Source organism: Physella acuta, unplaced genomic scaffold (assembly GCF_028476545.2).
Source record: "Physella acuta isolate Inbredline_101_S28 unplaced genomic scaffold, ASM2847654v3 ptg000196l, whole genome shotgun sequence".
Taxonomy (NCBI): Eukaryota; Metazoa; Mollusca; class Gastropoda; family Physidae; genus Physella; species Physella acuta.
Window position 1 is genome coordinate 583,221 of NW_026731715.1, and position 21,487 is coordinate 604,707.

The following is a 21,487-nucleotide window of genomic DNA, read 5'->3' on the forward strand; positions in this document are numbered from 1 at the left end:
AAAGTTGAAATAAATCCGCCCCCCCCCCCCCCCCCGAACGAAATGAAATTTATATAATTTATATAGAAAATATATACTTTATATAGAAAATATATACTTTTAACAGTGTCCGCCCCCCCCCCCGAAGAAAGTCTACCGCCCCCCCCCCCCCCCGAAAATTTCAAGTGCCCCCCTCCCCGGAGAAAAAAGTCTGGAAGAAACACTGATCCGCATGTACACTTGCGACATATAATAAAGTAAATAACGTATACTATATAGGCTATATAGGCCTATAGGTCCAGATATCTACATGTAACATAGCATGTCTAGGACAAAACAAATGAAAACTTCGTAATAAGTGAGTAGTCACCTTCCCCCTGCCCTATACATGTCACAATATTAACTAATGGCGAAGTTTTTTTTTCTAGACGAGTATATACTATAGTATATATGTCATTATATGTCGCACGTGTGTAAGAAATTAACAAATACCACCATTTCTAAATATCCCGCTCCGTAAACGAATCCCTGTTACGGAATTTTCTAATTTACCCACACGCGCATGTGCAAACTTAACGGAAGTGACAACGCGTCCTCTGTTATTAATGTAATCAACATAAACAATGGCTTTTATACTGTCGACAGTATTCAGTATTGACAATATCACTATCAAACATTTAGATCTACAATAAAGTACTTTTTTAAAAAATATTTAACATTTTTACAAGGACAGACGGTGATGACTTTTAGCACGTTGTTCTATCAGTATATAGATCTACTACTAAATAATAAATTAGCCTAATAAAATCAAACGTGACAAAAGGCTGCATCATCAGTCCGTGATACACTAACTCTAACCGACTAACCTAACAGTAACACGTAAACGTTACTTTAAGAAGTTTAAGTCGTTTAAGAGTTAAGTAAGACTTAAGACATAGATCTAAATGATAAGTTACGTATGATGATGCAGTTAAACTTAAGTACTTCGTTACTACTTACTACTACTCACTACTGACTGCTGCATAACATAAATTAAACATAATCACTGAATCAGTCATAATCCAAAGTAAGAGTCAAACAAATCTATTCAATTCTATACCAACACGGGTCCGAAGCCACGACCGCTATTCGGACCAGCCAATAAAATTAAGATTTAGTTAGGCCTAAACAATAATAGAATATCATAGGCCTATCTTTTCTGTTGTTGTAATTTTTGTAATTCTTTTTTAATTGATATCTATTATCTTGAGATACTGCTTTTAATACCTGATATTGACCGATATCTAATTCTAGGCCGTTCAGTTCACAACTTCCGGGTTTGTTTGTTTGTTTATGGTATCTGTCGGTGCATGCTCTCGAAGCAATTTACTAAGATGGTGGCGAGGTTTTGTTTTCATTTAGGGGTAGAGGGATAAAACCAATGATTTTGAAACCGTTTTCAATTTTAGCGGAATTAGATCTACCTGTTTCTAATTAAGTCTGTTAATCTAGAATGGTTAGTTGTACTTTTGACCTAATTTCTTTATGTATCTCGCAAGCGGCACTTTAGTGAAAGTAGCTCTGTTTATTCTTGTGTTAATGTGAACTTAAAATCCAATAACTTCTAAACTACGCTTTGTATGTTAACCAGCGTATGATGCCACAACGGTTCAGAGTCTTAGCTTTCTATAAATGACAACGTCTGGGAATAATTCTTTTGTCAGTACTTGTGGTCACTATATCAGAAATATCACCCCCCTATATGCCATTTTATTATCTTTTTGCCGAAAACAAAGCGGGGGACAATGTGTACTAGGCCAAAATCCAATAATTTGGCTAGATTTATTTGTCATTTAATGCACCTTATTTCTTGTAACAACTGACTGTTTTAGATCTACCAGGTACAAGCGAAGTTTAGTTAGGTTCTTAAACAGTAAATAGTGAGATTTCAGTGGCACAGCATTCTCCACTCGGCCATGATGTTTATCGATAAAAGTTTAATATTAAATTATTTTGTATATAGAGCTACATATAGGGTATTTAGAAATAGCAACAATAGAACTAACTGACTCAACCAAATCCGCATAACTAATTACTTAAAAACTCAACAAAGCAATTTTAAATCGAGATAAATCATAGCTCCTTCGCCTGCGTCTCACGCAGTTCGCTGCTAAGCCAGCCAGGTCACATGATTTACCCTCCTTTCCTTCGCCTTCCACTGCCTATTTTGCTATATAGTACTGTAATGTATTATGTATAATGTAATTTTAAATAATGCGGACGTGAAGGGGGTGTTTAGTTATCGCGCTTTTAAAAAAAAGTTTGTGACCGAACGGAAGGATATTTTTGAAAACTTTCTTCGGCAATATTGTTCTAAATTATGGCAGGAATTGTTTGGTAAATGTTTCAAGTCGCTAAGTGGTCTGGTTGCCGAGATATGGGCCAAAAACTGCATTTTTTCGAGGTTTTTTGGCTTTTCCGGGAAATCCAGGAAGGAAACCCGGGAATTTTTTTGGCCCACAATCATCCTCGGAACTTGCTTAACATATTTGCTTTTGGAACTAGTCCTCGATATTGCTTCGTTGAGGAGGAGATACGACTTAAAACTGCGGACACACATCCATCCATTCCCAGAAATGACGAGTTAATAAACGCAATTCTCCAGAATGGAAATTGCGCTAAAAAGTATAAATTTTGTACAGGTTTGTCACCGCCCTTTCGTATGACTGGGTTCATGGCACGAACTAAAGGCAAATACAAACCACATTATTGGTGATTTTACAGTCTTTTATTGATATCAGATATATAGTAGCTACACTACTAGAACCACGACTTTCAGTTTCGTCACCTCCTCGCGCTCCATCTACCTCTCTCTGCTTCCTTTCCTTAACGCATGCACACACCCATCCTATTTTTTATATTCATATCGCCTTTTTAAGATACACATTCGAAACATACATTCATCTACATTTAACTGTTACAAGGTTATACTACGAGTGTGTAAAAAACTTAATGTCATCAAAGCGGCCCCAAAGAATTTAAAAAAAAAAATATTATAGAAATTTACCTTATTATTTTAGACCTATAGCCCAGCTATAGATATACCAATGTAGATCTCTAGCAGGACGTGAAAAAATGGTAATCTTACGTCTATAGAATCTAGAGTTGGAAATTATCTGGTGATGTTTGTTGATTTTCATAAACATTTTAATTTCGCTACTTACTGTAAACTATAGTTTATTTTCCCGTTGAAATATAAGTAGATAAAGTCAAGTGCAATTAAATTACTGTTTTAACTTAATTTTAAGTGTAGAGTGTAGGCTCAATAGACAGATAATTGGGCCAAAAGGAAACACAGGTATAACATTGTCCTACTAAAGGACCCCTCTAAGATAACTGAATTTAAGCTCCATATTTCCAACAAGTTTCAGGTACTAAAAGAGCTAATAGAGGAAGAGACAAGGAAAAATGGGAAAAAACTAAAAACCAATTTACATCAACATGTGAGGGAGTGCTAGGCCCTCATCAAAAAGCAAAATAAGGAATGGATTTCATCAGATACTCTGAAAATTATTGAGGAGAGAAAAAGGAAGAAGGCAACATTAAACATAAAACACTGACTGCTAAATTAAAAGCCCTGGAAGAATATACTGAAACAAACAAAAGTGTCAAGAAATGCAAAAGGAAACACAAACAGAGTTAAGCAGAAGAAGCACTGTACCATGGGAATATCAGGGACATGTACACTACAATTAAGAAGATATCTGGGAAGTTCAGTAAACCAGAGAGGCCAGTGAAGACCAAAGATGGAAAGATACTACAGTGGATGAGATGGGCAGAACATTTTTAAGGACCAACAAAATAGACTAACACCTGATTGCACGCTATATACCATCAGCTGAAAGTTATCTCCCTATATACTGTAACCCACCTTTAAAAGAAGAGATACATAAAGCTATAAAGCAGCAGAAAAAGTTGGAAGGCTCCAGGAATAGATGGTATACCGGTAGGAGCACTGACAGCAGATATAGAAACTAGCACCACACTACTACACACACTCTTCAAGAAAATCTGGGAAAATGAACAAATACCAGAGGAGTGGAAGGAGGGACTACTCATAAAACTTCCAAAGAAAGGCAATCTTAGTACCTGCTCTAACTATAGAGGGATAACATTTTTCTCCATCCCAGGCAAAGTCTTCAAAAGAATATTATTAAACAGAATGAAAGAAGCGATAGACCCCCCCAGCTTCAGGATCAACATGCAGGCTTTAGGAAGGAAAGGTCATGCTTAGACCAAATTGCTATCCTGCACATCATCATTGAACAGACCCAAGAGTGGAACTCATCTCTCTATATTAATTTCATAGATTACAAGAAGGCCTTTGATAGCCTGGATAGACAGAAAAGGTGGAAATTGTTGAGACACTATGGGGTGCCACAGAAAATAGTCAACATTATTATGTCTTCATATGAAGGTCTGAAATGTAGAGTAGTGCATGATCAACAGACTTGGGAGGTCTTCCCATGTACGTACTGGAATAAGGCAGGGTTGCCTACTTTTACCATTCCTGTTCCTGCTGGAATAAAAATCAGGTTCTTCCACACACTAGTAAAACTTGTTTTTTTTTATGGAGCTCAGACATGGTGAATAACTGTCACAAATAAGAAGAAAATACAATCATTTATAAGCTCACGCCTCAGAAAGATCCTTCGAATACGCTGGCCTAAAATCATCAGAAATGAGGTACTCTGGCATCGGACAAATCAACTGCAAGCTGAAGAAGAGATCCTCCAGAGGAAATGGAAAGCTCTTGTCGTCGGCATATGTCCCAGGACAGGCAACAGGCAAACCTAACCTAACACATACACATGTATATATATAAATAGGTCTATACATAGAGATATATTTACATATATATGGGGGGGGGGTGACACCCAACCTAGCTACACCACTTGTTACCACATTCGATTTATGAAACTATACCTGATCTTTATTTATGTGGAAAATGCATTAACTTCAAAATAAATTTGCAGGTGAAATTTATAAAATGGAATTACAAGCATAAAATATCAACCTTTAAACTTACAGCTACTTTGAGAGATGACACCATCCATTTGTAAAGTAATGTATTAGTTTATACAAACCTCTTTATGCTTGTAGCTTAGTCTGTGATTAATACTTTTAACACAATTTTCACTCATTTCTACTGTAACGATTTCTTTCAATTCTTTATCTACAATTTCTTTCCTGCTATAATGCTTACATTTTATTCTTATTATATTGTAAATTATGGGACGTAGTGGCTTAGTGGTAGAGAGCTGGACTGCTAACCCGTAAGTCTCGAGTTCAAATTCGGGTTCAGTAGACCGTCCCTGAGTCTGCCCAACTCTAATGGGTACCTAACACACATTAGGGTAAGTAAAGGCTGCTAGGCATAGTGCTGTCCTCACTATCCCTTCAAATGCCAAGGTCACAGTAACAAGTGAACTCTACTTCACTTGCCTCGTAGACTGTCAGGTTTGAAAGGGAACTTTACTTTTACTTTATATTGTACATTAATTATTAGAAATAAATTGAAACATTACTAAATTACTGACACTACAGTTAATATTAGCTAAAACAGAGTATGAGTCTTTGGTCTTAAACATTCCAATTTTAGAGATTAAGGCATATTAAAGATTATAATATCAGCATCATATCCTTTAACTAAAGAAAATAAACAATAGAATTGATTTTTTAAATATTGGTAGAACTGAGGTGGATATTTGTAATAAAGAAAAGTATTATAAACTTGAAAGAGTAACTTTGAAGGCTAAAAATAAATATCTTTAGAGAGGATAGGTGCTGACGGATTTAAGAACTTTTTGTTAAAGATAATAATTTTTTTTAAATTTTGAGAGCTTACAACTTACACATATTTTTTAAGATCCCTAAATTCTAAAAAAATATTAAATAAACCATTTATAAATCTCTGCTTTTTCTAGAAAACTTGCTTCAGATATAATAATTTGAGCAGTAGTCATTAAAAATGTATTGTAAATCAAATCTTTTAAAAATCTTTTATTATACATTCCCATATAGATAGGAGTTTAGCAAGAAATAATTTTTCCATGAAATAATTTTACATTTTTTCTTGAAAAGTAATTCATGTCCTTGTTACTAAGTTTAAAAGTTAAATAAATAACAATATAGGGAAAACATCTAGGGTTTACACAATGCCTAATAGTTTTACACTGATTCTGCTCAAGAAAATTCTGTGTAACTGTAGGTTAGGAAATAATAGGAATGTTAAGTTTTTTTTTGTTTGTAAAATCACCATTTTATGATTATTATTTTTTTTCATTTGTAGGAATGTGGTTGTCGGTGTGATAATTGCGGAAGTGGAGCTGATTCCTAGTGAGTCTTGCTAGTGCTTGTATTTTCTATTAAATCTGATTCAGAAATTAAGTATACAGATAAGTTACAGCGTAAGAAGTTGTGCATCATTTGAAAGGTCAAGTTGGAAACGCGTCATTTTATTCCAAGTTAGTTTTTAATAGCATTGTTTTTAGACTACCTTAATAAAAGTTAATATAACTTGCTTAACTCCTTCATTTCTAAATGTAGAATTGATTTATTTCATTAGCATTCCTGTTTTTATGTAAGTAAAGGGTCACAAACTCTACTCTTTAACTTAAAGAATAAGATTCAAAGAGTGACCATCTTTGTCGTACCTGATGTACTATAAGTGAGCCACGATGTAGGACAGTGAACCATTGCACCAATTGTTTCAAATTATATTGTGTAATGGTCGGTAATATAAGTTGAATTACTTGTAATATGGATGGCCTCAGCCTGCTAACTAAATACATATTTATTATTTAAACAGTTAAGGACAAGCAAAGAATACAAAAATGAGAAGCTAGATTTGCTTATTTGTTTTAATCCTTAGCAGATATCTATTAAAGAGGACTTAATAAATGCACCATTAATGGGATCTATATTTTTAAACACTGTGTAGCTATTTTAACTACACTGTAACTTTATTTAAGCAGCGGGTATGGTCTTTACTATTTCTCTTTTGTTTTCTTGAACTCAATTTGTTTATGGAACAATTGCTGTGGTCTGTTTTATTTATTAGTATTAGGAAATATTGAAAACCCACTAAAATACATTATTTTTCTTCAATACACTCCAAAAAAATGTCAAAACCTTTTTTATATGTAGTCGGGGAAGCGCCCAAGATTTAGCATGCAGGCAGTTACCAATAAAATATAGTGGGAGTAATCTCCCCTTAACTTTCTCGTCTACTCTTATATAACTGTAATATCAAAATGTAATATCAAAATGTCATAGTTGAATTGATTAAGAATGTTTAATTGGTAATATAATTGATACTATAATATTAACATTTTTTTGGGCATTTTTCGCATTCAGGCAAGTGTCCATTTAGGAAATCAGCCTTCGGACAAACGGCATTTGGACAAGTTTCTTTCAGGAAAATGTCTGGCTCCCTTTGTGCATGATTATAATACTTCCTCTATACTATATGAGAAAGTAAAAAGAACCTTTTCGACTTGACCATCAATAAGGGAAGTGCTGTATAGTGCTTCTGTTTCTGTGACCTTGGAATATGCAGGGATAGTGTGGTCCAACCAACTTTACTAGCTCTAACGTCAGTCTAGTACCTAATCTATCAGACGTGTGTGGACTTGAGGATATCCAATGGACTCTAACCCAGGACTTAGGGTTATCAGTCATGTACTCTTTCACTTTGCCATGCCAAACCACTTGAATTACTCACCAGTAAATTCTAAAAAGTAATAATCATTTAGTAACAATATCTCTTTTCTTTCAGCCTGGATCTCCATCAGCAGATAGCTGAGCTGCATAGCCAGCTCCACAGAAGTGGTTCTCATATTTCTAACATAGAGCATGAACTTATCAGCAATAAGCAAGCAATGGATTTTGAGTTGCTGAAAACTAGAGAGGAACTTAGTAGACTTAGAGAGAGATATGACAGGTAAATGCAACTAAGTTTATTACTTTATTTAGTGGGCTCTAAAATGTATTATGTGGGGATATATAATTTATACAAGTTTTTAATAAAAGTGCATAGAACTCATGACTATGAAATGCATTTTTTTTTAAACATTTATTTTACAGATTACTTGAAAGTCATAAAAAAATGCAGAAAATAAATCATGAATTAGAAGAAAAACTTTTAAAGATGGTAAGAATTTTTTTAGACTAAAATTTTTTTAATTTAAGGAGTACATATAACATTTTTCTGCTGGCGTGGCAATGGTTAGCAAAGATGATTATTACAACTTATATATTATGTTGTAGACTTCAGTTTATTGCTACATAACTCTAGCTAAATAGTATGTATTATGATTTTTTTTAATAAAAACCAAAAAGCAAATCCCCATGCTATCTGTATGCACTACATTCTTTGATCACAAGACAGTAACTAACAAATCCAATGAAACGCATGACTAAATTTGATTTGTGTCATGTATTATGTCATAATCTCTGGATTTTTTTGGTGTACCTAGTATGGTTTGACATAGAAAGAATCTAAATACTCTTGCATTTATTCACATACTTTTAAAAATATTTGAAGTCAACTTAGTTGAATTTTTCCACTGTTATTTCTCATTTTCTTGTTTTTACACACATATTTTTTATATTTTGCCATTCTCATCTGTAAAATCTAGGTGTAATTTATCTACCATTATTTTTAATTCAACTTATTTTCTAATCTGCTAGCTACCTTCTCTACCTAAATTCCCACTGCTTTTAACTTCATTTTGTAACTTTAACTTCATTTTGAAATCCTTGTGAAAAAAATGACTATAATAAATAGACTTCTTGTAGCATTGGTCATTTATGTGAAATCATCATAACTGGAAGAAGCCCCCAATATAATTTGGTCAACAGTTATGGTAGCTAAAATAGGCACTGGGGAATCCAGGGCGCCAAACCACACCCGATTGCCAGGGCACTGCCCCTCCTAATTAAAAAAATATTTTAGCACAGAAACCTTCTCCTGATTACTGTTAGGCTATTCTGGTCATTGTCCATGCCATGAGCTAAAAAGTTAAAATTACAGTTATGCTTTTGAAGACTTACATTTAAAAAAAAATGGATACTATGTCCATCTTTAAGAAAATACATAATCGCTAAATTAAAAACAGGAATGCAAATAGGGGATTACAGTTTAGTATATGTCTATTATGTTGAAAAATGTTTTCATTTTTCTTTCAATGTTCTATAAGGGTATCATAAACTTTTTTTTATTAAAGTTATTAGCTATATTATTAAGCTATTAATTAGTATAATAAGGTTGTGAACTTTTTAAACTATTAAGTCCATTCCGAAAAAAAATTTCACATTTTTTTCATGTTCTGGTCACATCCGTGTAGTCAGCACTATTCCCGACTGCCTTTAGTTTCACATAGTCAGGCACCCATCAGAGCTGGGTGGACTCAGTGACATCTTTTAGTCACAAGTCTGGACCAAGATCCAAACTTGTGACCTTAAAGCTAGCACCACTCCATCCAGTGGAGGTCTTGACTAAAACTACTAGGTAAATATAAAACCAGGTTTAAATAAACCGGGAGTGATCTCCCCTAAACTTTCTCGAATATTCTAATATAAAATTACGAGGGATGGCAACTCAGGACATAGACAATATTTGTTATCCATTTTTAATTACTTAAACTTTTTATAATAGAATAGAATCTCGTAAAAAAAAGAATTGCACACCAAGTGAAAAGTTTCCCTTTCAAACCTGACGGTCTATGGGGCAAGTGAAGTAGAGTTCACTTGTTTCTGTGACCTCGGCATATGAAGAGATAGTGTGGTCAGCACTATGCCCAGCCGCCTTTACTTTCCCTAACAGGAGTTAGGTACCCATCAGAGTTGGGTGGACTCAGGGACGGTCTACTGACTTGAACTCGGATTCGAACTCGACACTAACGGGTTAGCAGTCCAGCTCTCTACCGCTAGACCACTCCGTCCCACACCAAGTGAACGCCTAATAAAATTTGTATAAAAGTGCGGGATATTATTAGTACTTTATAAATTTACATGCGTTTTTTGAGAAATCGGAAATAGCATAAATTAGTACTTCCGGTCAACGGAAATTACTCAAAATTTGACAGAAGGTAGAGAATTAGATCTTTTACTTACGTGTGAAATTTCATGCATTTATCTAAAATAGTACGCAACTGATAGGCTTTTGAAAAATTCATAGTAGAAAAAGTACCACTTCCGGTTATCGGAAATCGCTCAAAAGTTGATCAGGATCTACGATTTTGATAAAATACTTACATATGAAATTTCATCAACCTAGCTGTAACGCTACTCAAGTTATCGTGTTTACACACAGACAGACATACGGACAGAATTACCAAGTCCAGTTTTTACGACTCGATAACGCATAAAACGCCAAAACTTTTATGTATTTGTATTTATAATTTTTGCCTGATTAAAATAAGTCCTCTATACTCCGGATTTGATGAAGGACTGAGGAGTAAAACTGTGAAAACTGTCAAAATTTCTTGTTATTTTTGTGCACGATTACAATACTTTCTCTATACTCCGTATATTTGAGAAAGTAAAAAGATATCAAACATAACCAAAAAAAATTTTAAGTAAATGTAAAATCTAAATTCAAAGAAGGAACACTCCAAATCAAATAATCTAGATCACATTTAATATTTTAAACATTAGTCCAAATAAAATAGATCAATCAGTCTTAAATTTTAGTATAAAATCCTTGTTTTGTTCTGTTTGACTTGAAAGAAAATTTTGGCAATAATATTTTGATTTGACAAGAGGCTAAGTTGTATTAAGATCAGCCTTGATTTCAATACATTTTTGTGTTAAGGTTGGCCACTTTGAGGCAGAGAAGTTATCCCTCCAACATGAAGTTACCACTGTCATGAATAAACTTGTAGAAGCTCGAGTTCTCATCCATCAGCTTGATGAAGAAAGTGTAAGTACATCTTATGTTTTTAATATTTAATCCCTACATTTAAAATTACAAATACAAATATGTGCCATAAAATTATTAGGGATAAATAATTGATGATGCTTATGATGAAATGTACCAAGTGGGTGGGGGATGGAGGCAGAGAGAGGATTGTCTCCATGAGGACATTCCTGTTCTATAACATGAAGTTTCTAAAAAAAATACTTCAACAATTTTAATGGCAGTGCTGCTAGGGCTTAAGTTTAATTTGTTCATATTAAAAAACAGCTAAATCTATACAATAAAAGATGATATGTACTCTGTGGGTTGCAGGCTGGCGGATGACTTTCATTTAGTAAAAAACTCCACTTGGATCACCAATTTGCTATATTTTTAAGGTTTCAATTTTTATACATAAATTAAAATCGATGTCATAAAAATTCAATATTTATTACTTCCAAAATGTCGGTTTAATTTTCAACTAAATAGTTTAATTAACGTAATTATAAATAACAAAATTAGGACGATAAGGCCTCGCAGTAGAGCGCTAGACTGCTAGCCCAAAAGTCTCGAGTTCGAATCCGTGCTCAAGTCAAGTCTCTGATTGGTACCTAACTCACACTTGGGAAAGTTAAGACTGCTGGGCCTAGCTTTGACCTTTATATGCCCAGGTCACAGAAAGAGGTGAACTCTACTTAACTTTCCCCTTGTAGCATCAGGTTTCAAAAGGTAACTTTACCTACTACTTACTTCAAAAAAAGTGAATTGCCATATTTTCATTAACAGGCACAAAAATTTATATTTTATGACATTAAACATACAAATTACTACCTTTGGTTTGTTTTCATATAAGGATAAAATAATAGAAGATACATTGTAGTTATTCGAAAGCAAAATATTTTTTTTAAATCTGGATATACTGAATAAAAATGCTTATTGATGTTTTAATTGTAAGCATAAAATTGAAGAAATGGCATTAATATCCAAGAAAAATAGGGATTAAAATAATATAGGACTGAGTTTAAAGTTGAGTGGGGGTTATTTGTACAAGTTTGAAAGTATTGAACTACATAGAGATGTGATTTTAGTGTAGGCTAATACTGGTTTACAGCTACAGCTGTATCAGTATTGTTTCCATTTCTGGTATTAACCTTATTTAAATCCAACGTTTATAGTAAATTTCTGTTCTACTTAGAGTGGCTCATCATTTCAATTCAGTGCCCAGGACATTTAGTGGAAATTTGTTATTTTAATCTTATCATCAAATTTCAAACATATGCATGTTAGATAAACAGTTTTGGACCTATAACTAGGTGAGGCTTAATTTTAAAAAACATTGGTTCCAATTCCTCAACAGCAAAGGAAGTATAGCAATGTAGTCTAAATTATTTAGAAAAATATGTATGATTTTACAAAATTTAAGTTTCTTAAGTTGTATTGATGATGGAAACCTGCACAATGTCTTCCTTAATGTACAAAAATATATCTTTTACCCCTACTTTTTTGCTGCCTTAGCTAAAACATTGTTATTTTTATTTGTGTTTTCTCTAGCTTAACTCTAATGTTATAAGAATTAAGATGTAAAATAAATCATTGAAAAAAGAAATTGTCTGACCCAGACAACTTAATGACGTCATTTTGTCTAATGTTAAATTGAGTTTGCTCTGATTTTGATGACAAACATTTTGACATTGATGACATTTTTATGTTGTAGCAGGAATTTCCACAGCTGCTTTAAGAGACAACAGTATAGCTTTAAAATGTTAGTTAATATGCATCTTTATTTGTGCAAGAAAGTACAAGAAGATCATGATTACATTTTTTGTCAGTTTTTGCAAAAAGAGTTATTAGAATGGTTAGGTGTCTTAGTTAAAAATCAACGCTGTAACACGTAAGAATGTTTCTAAGGTCTATAACCTTTCTATTCTCAATCTACCAAGAAAGTACCCAAAAAAATCTAAATAAAGAAGTGACCAAATGCATACCAAAATACTGAAAATATTTTTAGGTGTTATTATCTGTGTCATGGTTGGTGGGGTCTTAAACATGGAAACATTATACAACATTAAACATGGTAAGATTGGATAGAACATTTATCTTTTTTTTTTTATACGGTATAGACTAGCATGACAACAACTGATTCTGTAGATTTACCATAACTATTTACAAATGATTATATAACAATTGCCTTTTGAAAAAATGTTGCAACAAAAATCATGGATATTTAAATATATAAACAAGCTATACATCAATTAGGAGCAAAAACATACTTGTGACAGTTTCAAGTTTGTTTTGTTACTACAGTGAAGATTACATTTTCAGCTAATAAATTATGATAATAATCTGGGGATTAAGCTTAAATACACTTTAATTATTAACTATGGTATTACCGAAACATAAATGGTTTTCCTGCTTTCTAGTGTAATAATATATGAGAGGTACAGCCATAGAAAACAAGTTAGATATTAAGTTTTATATTAATCCTTAATAACCATAGCTCATTCAATTTATATTGTTCTATGTGCAGGAAAGATATAGAACGGATTGCAACACTGCGGTTCAGTTGTTACAATGCAAGCCATCAAATTTTGTTGCACATAAGTTGACCACTGTAAGTAAAGAATTGTATGTGTTGTTTATTAGAAAATACATTAAAAATAAACAGTTAGTCTAAACTGGGATCTCTGCAATCTATAGATATTTGACTGGCTTTGTCATTCTGTTTAGTTGCCTGTGGACCTGCAGGACAGATTAAAGCAACACATGACAAGAGAAGAAATTCTTGCAGCAGAAAATGGTGTAATGGGAGGACAAGAAGAACAAAAGCTTGTACGAGTTCCCATGGCAACCTTTCCCCCTTGTGCAATGGTTTATTCTCTTAGCCAGAACATTCACAAACAAAAAGATCCACCTTTTGATACTGATGCCACGAAAGGCTTTGTTCCAATGTCCTTAATAGCACGAGTCCTAACACAAAGAGATCCGCGCAAAAGTTTCCCTCGCATGTTTCTTTGCATGTCCTGTAAGAAGGATGTATTCCATGAAGACAAAGGTTGTCAGGTTGACTTTATTCCACGAACATCAAAAAGCTTAGAGATAACTGCAAGACCTGTAGAGAGAAGTCAAAGTTTTGTCCATTCATCCAGCCCTAAGGGATCCTGTTACAACCTCTTGTATCCAACTAATGCTGCTTGTATAGGTACAGGTAGAGACAGGTTGACAAGCACCAGTTCAGAGACAGAGTTTTAACTGCCAACAAGAGCACAAGCTACCCACTGCCTTCAACCCTACTACACCTTTATCCCTGAGAACTGTGTGTACATCTCACACACTCAATAAACAACTGTACAGAGCTAGTTAGCTTTTGATAGTTAAGCTTGATTTAAAAATTCCTTAAGACATTCCACTCTCACTAAATATTTGTGTTGTTTAATTACAGAAATGTACTTGCATACAAATGTGTTTTCCATTTTTGCAACACTCATAATCTCTGAGTCCCTAAAAACTTAACTAGGTTAAAAACCCCATCCTGATTTCTGAACACCAGCCATACTTGCACACCTGCCCTTATTGAATAATTTATGTTCACTGGTTTAACATCTTACCATTTTAAAATACACTTAAATAGTATTATTTATTTAAACGCTTATTAACCATTGTATTTTTGTGCATAAAAAATATGGGAAGTTATTTTTATGTTAAAATAATTCCTAATGTTCACCACTGTAATAAACAAATTGTATTATGGGCTTTTAAAAATGTTAAAGAGATGAAAAGTATTTATTAAAAATGTTGACAGTGTATATGTTTGTCTAAACATGTATTTAGCCACTTGCTGAAGCAGAGTTAACACAGAAAAACATTTGCCCCAGGGTCTGTTTCTCTAAGAAAGATCACAAAGAAAGTGTTTAAAAATCTATATAAATATATTACAAAACAGCAGAAGCTTTGATTCTTTTTTTGCTAGAGATATAAAGTAATACAGTTGAGTATGGTAATAATTACACAACAAATGATTTAAACTTCATCTTATGTTTTATATCAGATATGATTAGACTGGCAAATCACTCCCTTTCACATCAGATTGTTTCTTTCCATTAAACATCTCAAGATTTTAATCAGTTATTAAAAATGTCAAGAATACCAAAAGGAATGTTTTAATTGTACACCTTTTCATATTTTTAGTTGACAGATTTCAATTTTCCTAAATCTTTTTATAATGATTGATACTCATGTAATATACAGTGTAGCCTTGTAAACTTACATTTTGCATAGCTGTTATAGTTTTCTTTCTTGGAAATTATTTTAAAACTGTAATTTTATGCATCCAGCTTACTTAGATTTTATTTTATAAGGTTTCAACTACACAAACGTGTAGAATTGTTTGTAGATATTTTTAAAACCCTCTCTATGGCTGAGTTATGCCCCTTTCCTTAGGAATGGGGGATGGACATAAAATGGTAGCTTATAACCAACTATAAACTAGCATCTTTGAATTGAAATCAAAGAAGTTAATTGTCAGTTTTGAACTGTCCTTCCTGAAACACCAATTACCCATGAAATACTACCTCAACACATATGCTTGAATGTTGCTTTAAAAAGAAATCACCAAAATTGCCCCTATGATGTCAGCAATAGACCTGCTTGTTACAAAAATTATGCAACCAATCAACCCTCATTATTTAGGTGATTGACTGAGTTCAACAGGCTGTCATGGTCAACTCAACTAAAAATGGCTGAGATGTTTAAATAACTTTAAAGCTTTTATGTTTTAGAAAGGTAGTACATAAATTTGATAAATAGGGTACACAGTTTTATTTTTCGTGAAAGGTAAAATTATCAAAGATATTGATGCTGCATTAAATAAAAGCATAGTATCACCATTTTGGAACTTTAACACAAATCTCAGACAATGTTGATCATAACCTTCTCCAGATATAAACTGCTAAATTATTTGAAGACAAAACCCCAGCTAAAAAAATGCCACAACCAAAACACACAAAAAGCTATGATTGTCTACAAAGAATAACAGACAATAGTAAATGATTGTTCCACCCAGTCAAACTATATTGGAGGACTTTTCAATCTGAAGTTAAGTTTTTATTTGATAAAATTAAAATATGTTCTGAAAAATGTATGTATTTTGGAGAGAAAAAAATCTATTGTTTTTATTTTAGAAATAACTGTAAAATATAAACAAAAACTATAAGATCTATTGACAAACTTGTTCTATTTTATATGAAAACCGCAATTCATAACTGAAAAAAAAAAAGTTAAAAACTTTCAGTTGATAAAAAAATACTTGTATTTTTTAGCAATTGGCTTTTTGACCATTAGTTCTTTGGGCAATCAACCTTCATGTTCAGTTAAATTACAGGCAAAGTGTGAAATATTTGTGTTGTTATTTACTTTGCCTATGCATTGTATAAAATGCCCAGATATTCTTGAAATAACAAACATTCTTTTGGGCAAAGTGTGAAATTAAAAAGAGTAGTACAAAAAATATCAATATATGATTTGCCATTAATACAAATACTATATATATACAGCATGCATATATATATATATATATATATATATATATATATATATATATATATATACACATCTATATATATATATACACATCTATATATATGATTCTCTTCTGGTAGACGTTAGAAAAAAAGCTGCAAGCGCGCCTTACAGTCCCCTCTCTTCCTCTCTATTGCTACCACCCCCACCCCCACCCCCCCCCCCTCACATGGTCAGGTGAGCTGTGGTTCAGGCTAAATGTTTACATTTTACAATCAACTAAATAGCGGCGTATGATACACCGCGGGTTGGCTTGTATATATATAATGGTGTCTTGTGGAAAATGAATCAAGATGAGCAAGTATTTAGATGAAAACAAAATGATTATTCAATCTAGTAGTATTAATTTACATTTTAGGAATATATTTATGTTTCAGATTGTGGTTAGGGTTATGTTATATATATAGGCCTATATGTATATATATATATTTCTTTCTTTCTTTAGCGTCCATGTTTGCATATTTACATTTAACTGAAATTGTACATATTTTCCAAAACCCATGCAGCTTCTGGTATTTGCTGCTAGTATTTAAATAAACTAAATATCAGTACACAATAAAATCAAAATGAATTAAGGGTCTAAGTACTTTTATTTGAACACTCACATGATTACACAAGTAAAAAACTGGTTATCTTTTAAATAATATAATCAAAAATATGTTTTTAATATATAAAATCAATCCTTTTTAGAAAAACAGATTATGTATTTAAAATAATAGGCCCACATACTGTTCAGCATCTTTTTCCAGTCTGTTAAATATGACATGCATATTATATTTATATTATAATATTGCTATTACCCTTAAATTATATATATCTTGTCTGAAACATTTTCTATTAAAAGTTTTTAATTTCTTACTAGCACAGAATTATTGGTATAAAAACTCACTAAAACAGGAAATGCTATCAATTATTTCAAAATGTTAAGTTTTAAGTAGCCAGATTGTTTACTGAAATACCAACTGCTTATACTTGTTTTTTATTATCTATTGTTAAAAGATATAATAGTTGTATAATGTTAGACTGTTTTAAAACCACTGTTGATAACATCAAATGTGACCCACCATAATAGTTCGAGTCACTCAAGTTCTCTTGGGGACTTTTTCATCACTGCTGAAAGCATTTGTAATCTCTGCTTTTATTTGGAAAACTGTTTTAGAATGATTGAACCAACATTCTATGAAAAATGGTTTTACTATTGACTTAATCCGAAATACAATTCTAAGAAATTATAAATTTGCAATCTGGCATTTTTATAACAAGCATATTTGTCAGGGAGGCTTACTCTAAAACAGGTGTACTGTCAGGGGGACTTACTCTAAAATAGGTGTGCTGTTAGGGAGGCTTACTCTAAAATAGGTGTACTGTCAGGGAGGGTTGCGACTGTTTTTACTTTGGAGATAAATTTCACATAAAAATAAATTTTTCGACTATTATTTTATCCTTTTCCATTTCATAAAAAATTTCTTTTACATATATATTTAATTATAACCTACTTTATTTACCAGGTGAAACTTCAATTTGAATTTCAGATAATGTTTGCTGGGTTACAGTTCTTTTAATTTAATGTATTTTTCATAATTAATTTAAGTCATGGTGGCATTATTTTATGTGATTTTGCAATTAAACATTGGGATATGAAGGTCATTATTTTCATAAGACCTAATTTACTATAACCGTTTGTATTTTTTAAATTCCTTTTTTATGCAGATACCAGCATATGGTCTAAATGTTTTATTCATATGGGAGTTGGGGGTACAATTCTGGATAAAACATTAAATTTTTTAATAGATCTATATATTTTATTGATAGCTGCTAAAAAATGTGTTTTCTAACTGTACTGTAGAACTGATGTTCTCGCTATAGGCTGCCTAAAAGTAGTAATTAATTAAGTAAATAAAAATGTGTGTGTGTGTATGTATATATATATATATATATATATATATATATATGTGTGTGTGAACGTATATGTACATGTGCATAAGTATATATATGTATATATATAAATATATTTGTGTGTGTATATATATGTATAAATAAGTATATATAACTATCTATAGGCCCTATATATTACTAGCCATCTGTACCTGTTACACTGGCAATTCTGGTGACTTTTAGATCTCTTCTCTTTACAAATAGGCTACCCGGTTTTTCTTTTAGATATTTATCTCCGGGGAGCGGCATTTTAGACTGTCCAGAGGTGGGACGTGGGGGGGTTGGGGGTAGCGGAAACCAGTATTTCTATATTTTTTTATGAATTACTTTTTTCAATTTCATTCGGAGGTGAATATTTTTCTTAAAACATCAATATTTTTCCACAATCTTGTCAGAACTCAGTCAACATAGAGTATTTTGATCGATTCCTATTGCTTTTTTATAATGCAAAAAATGATGTCACACCATTAGAGCTCCTCCTCCCCCCCCCCCCCCCCCCCCCATCACACACCGTCACAAAATTATGGACGACCCCTTAGGAGTTATGAAGAATAAAAGAGGCACTTTAGAAACTTTAGAATAGGCCCTTTTATTTCAAATTAAATTTTATCCCAAACTAGCCAATTCCATAGCTAAACAAACAAAGATTTCTATATAATAATTAAGGCCTGAAATAGTTTAGTATAGAAATTTATTATTGGAATAGATCTAGATCTATCTAGAGTCTAGTTTTTCCATAGATGAGGATCAAGGTCTAGAATCTCTAGATCAAGAATCCAAATAGATAAATTATATAAGTTTAGGTCGAGAAAATTTCATAGAGTAGGCAAATCTAAATCAAATTTGAATGAAATAGTTCATTTTTTTATATTATTAAATCGGAAAATGATGCCATTATTATTTGTGACGTCATTGTTTATGCGTTCTTGTCACAACTATAAACAATTTTCCGGTTGCATAATTAAAATTGTTTTTCTACATTCGAATATGTCTCTATTTTTCTTTTTAAATAAAATTTTGTTTATACATTTAAGACATCTAACATTATTATCAACAAAAGTCCGTGTCAAGTTCTCCATACATTGCTGAAGATACTGATATCATAGCCTGTGAAAATATTTTGCGGACAGAGTGAGAGAATTGCACACATGGGCTTTTATATATTAGGATAATTTAGTAATATGTATGTATATATACTTATATATTTTGTATTATGTATATATACTAATATACTTTGTAATATGTATATATACTAATATACTTTGTAATATGTATATATACTAATATATTTAGTAATATATATATATATATATATATATAGGCATATATAGGTACAATATATTTACTAATATGTATATAGATACAATATATTTAGTAATATTGTGTATATATATATATATATATATATATATATATATATATATATATGCATATATACAGTCTTACCTTGGTATATATGCTGCTACATATGTTGAATTGCTGGTATCTCAAAGAGTAATTTTTTCTATTAAAATTTATTGAAATACCATTAACTCGTTCCAGCCCCCCAAAATGCCACCCCAGTTGCTTTTTAATTTAAAAAAAAATTATTTATACATGACAAATACTATTTAAAAACAATGATTACTAATGTGAAAACATAAACTGGTTTTATAAAGTGTATTTACATTGAAAATTAGCCGAATTTAGGTTATTGAAGATACTGAGGCAGGTGTAGGAGCTTCACACTGTTAATGTTAAGCTCTTTCCTTCACTTTAATTCACTTACTTGTAATACTTAATGCTACACTATATCCTTGTTGTATAAACTTAACAAACATAAACTTCAATGAAATAATTGGAACCTAAATGTTACTAGATCTATATAATGTTTTGCTACTTTTGCTTATTTTTCGTCACTGCTTTTCTCTTCAATGGTCCTTTTTTGCCACACTTCATGGAGATTTGTTCTTTCCTCTCTCTCTCTAAGAATGTTTCATTCAGAAATGGAGTTAAGCAAGTGTCATTACATAAATCATATTTTTCAGTGTGCTTCTTTTTCACTAATTATTAAACCCCACTATTCTGGTTACTTTGATCTCAAATTTTGCTTGTATAACAAAGCTAATTATAGCTCATTCCACAGCTTGTGTCTCACAAATCTCATGTCATGGCCTTCGTATTTCAAGGTACCACAGTATATTTCTATATAAAATATATATGGGGGGCCTGCTGTTGGGGGTAAACTTAAACTTCATGACTCCTTCATTCAGATTGTTTTATTGATTCTTCTTGTTGTTAGCTTCATTACAACTTTAGTATAGTTTCTAAGTCTAGAAGAAGCTACTTTTCACCGTGCCTCTATGCTGTGGTACAATAGTACAAGTTACTACAAGTACATTTTTTTTCTCATTACTATGTACTAAAAGAAATTTCAATTAACATACTAGCTTGCTGGTTTGTTTCAGACTTTGGGAGGGGGTCGGTGGGGTGCGGTAGACTTTCTGGGGGGGGGGGGGGGAATGCCTGAGAGAAACTCTGTATGTAGTAATAGATGTTGTGAGAAGTTTCTTCTTATCCGTTCTATAGTGATTGTGCACATAATAACACAAAACTAGGATAGTTTTGACCCTAAATTAAGGATTCCAATTTTTTTAAAAATATAACAAATCCTAACCCACATACATTCACACGTGAATTATTGAACTACTGTAAGTTTGCTTGGTTGAATTAACTAAATGTTACTATTTTAATAATTAATTTCCTCAACTGCTACAAGTTTTCATGAAATGGGGAGAGGAAATCAGTGGCGTCACTAGGTCGGGGTTCACCTGCTGCGATAACTGAATGTGTCGGCCCAACCCCTCGTCTTATCTCCCTATTCTCCAACTATTTGATTATTTAATAGGATTAAACATTGTTTTGGCAACAAATTTTACTTTGTTTTTTACGTCACACGGTGTGGAACGCGCCGCCTTCTGGCGATTTTGGCGGGAATTGCTAGTGTTAAACGAAGTGTTTTATATAACAGTGATCTTGACCACCACCTATATAACAGTTTAACACAATTATAAACAA

General features: G+C 32.3%; 1 protein-coding gene across 7 annotated transcripts; it reads left to right on the forward strand.

The window, feature by feature from the left end:
- Nucleotides 1–542: 542 nt before the first annotated feature.
- LOC131936942 (uncharacterized) lies at nt 543–18,917 on the forward strand. 7 transcript variants are annotated; one of them, XR_009386127.1, is made up of 9 exons: nt 566–672; nt 4,995–5,082; nt 6,311–6,357; nt 7,799–7,963; nt 8,107–8,173; nt 10,838–10,945; nt 13,449–13,532; nt 13,649–17,790; nt 17,855–18,917. XR_009386127.1 is itself a non-coding variant. In XM_059294082.1 (9 exons), exons 3-9 carry the CDS (start codon nt 5,062–5,064, stop codon nt 14,168–14,170), a joined length of 1,014 nt encoding a protein of 337 aa, XP_059150065.1. In that variant the 5' UTR covers nt 593–672; nt 2,524–2,660; nt 4,995–5,061; the 3' UTR covers nt 14,171–18,917. The 7 variants fall into 7 exon arrangements, 6 of the variants coding, with proteins under 6 accessions (XP_059150064.1, XP_059150062.1, XP_059150063.1 ...); XM_059294082.1 differs by adding an exon at nt 2,524–2,660 and having other exon boundaries at nt 593–672; nt 13,649–18,917; XM_059294081.1 differs by having other exon boundaries at nt 543–586; nt 13,649–18,917.
- The last annotated feature ends 2,570 nt before the right edge of the window (nt 18,918–21,487 follow it).

Coding starts and splice junctions, on each gene's coding strand:
- LOC131936942 (XM_059294081.1), top strand. CDS start 5,062: ATGACACCATCCATTTGTAAA. Junction 6,358..7,798: donor GGAAGTGGAGCTGATTCCTA/GTGAGTCTTGCT, acceptor CTTTTCTTTCAG/CCTGGATCTCCATCAGCAGA. Junction 8,174..10,837: donor AAGAAAAACTTTTAAAGATG/GTAAGAATTTTT, acceptor TTTTGTGTTAAG/GTTGGCCACTTTGAGGCAGA.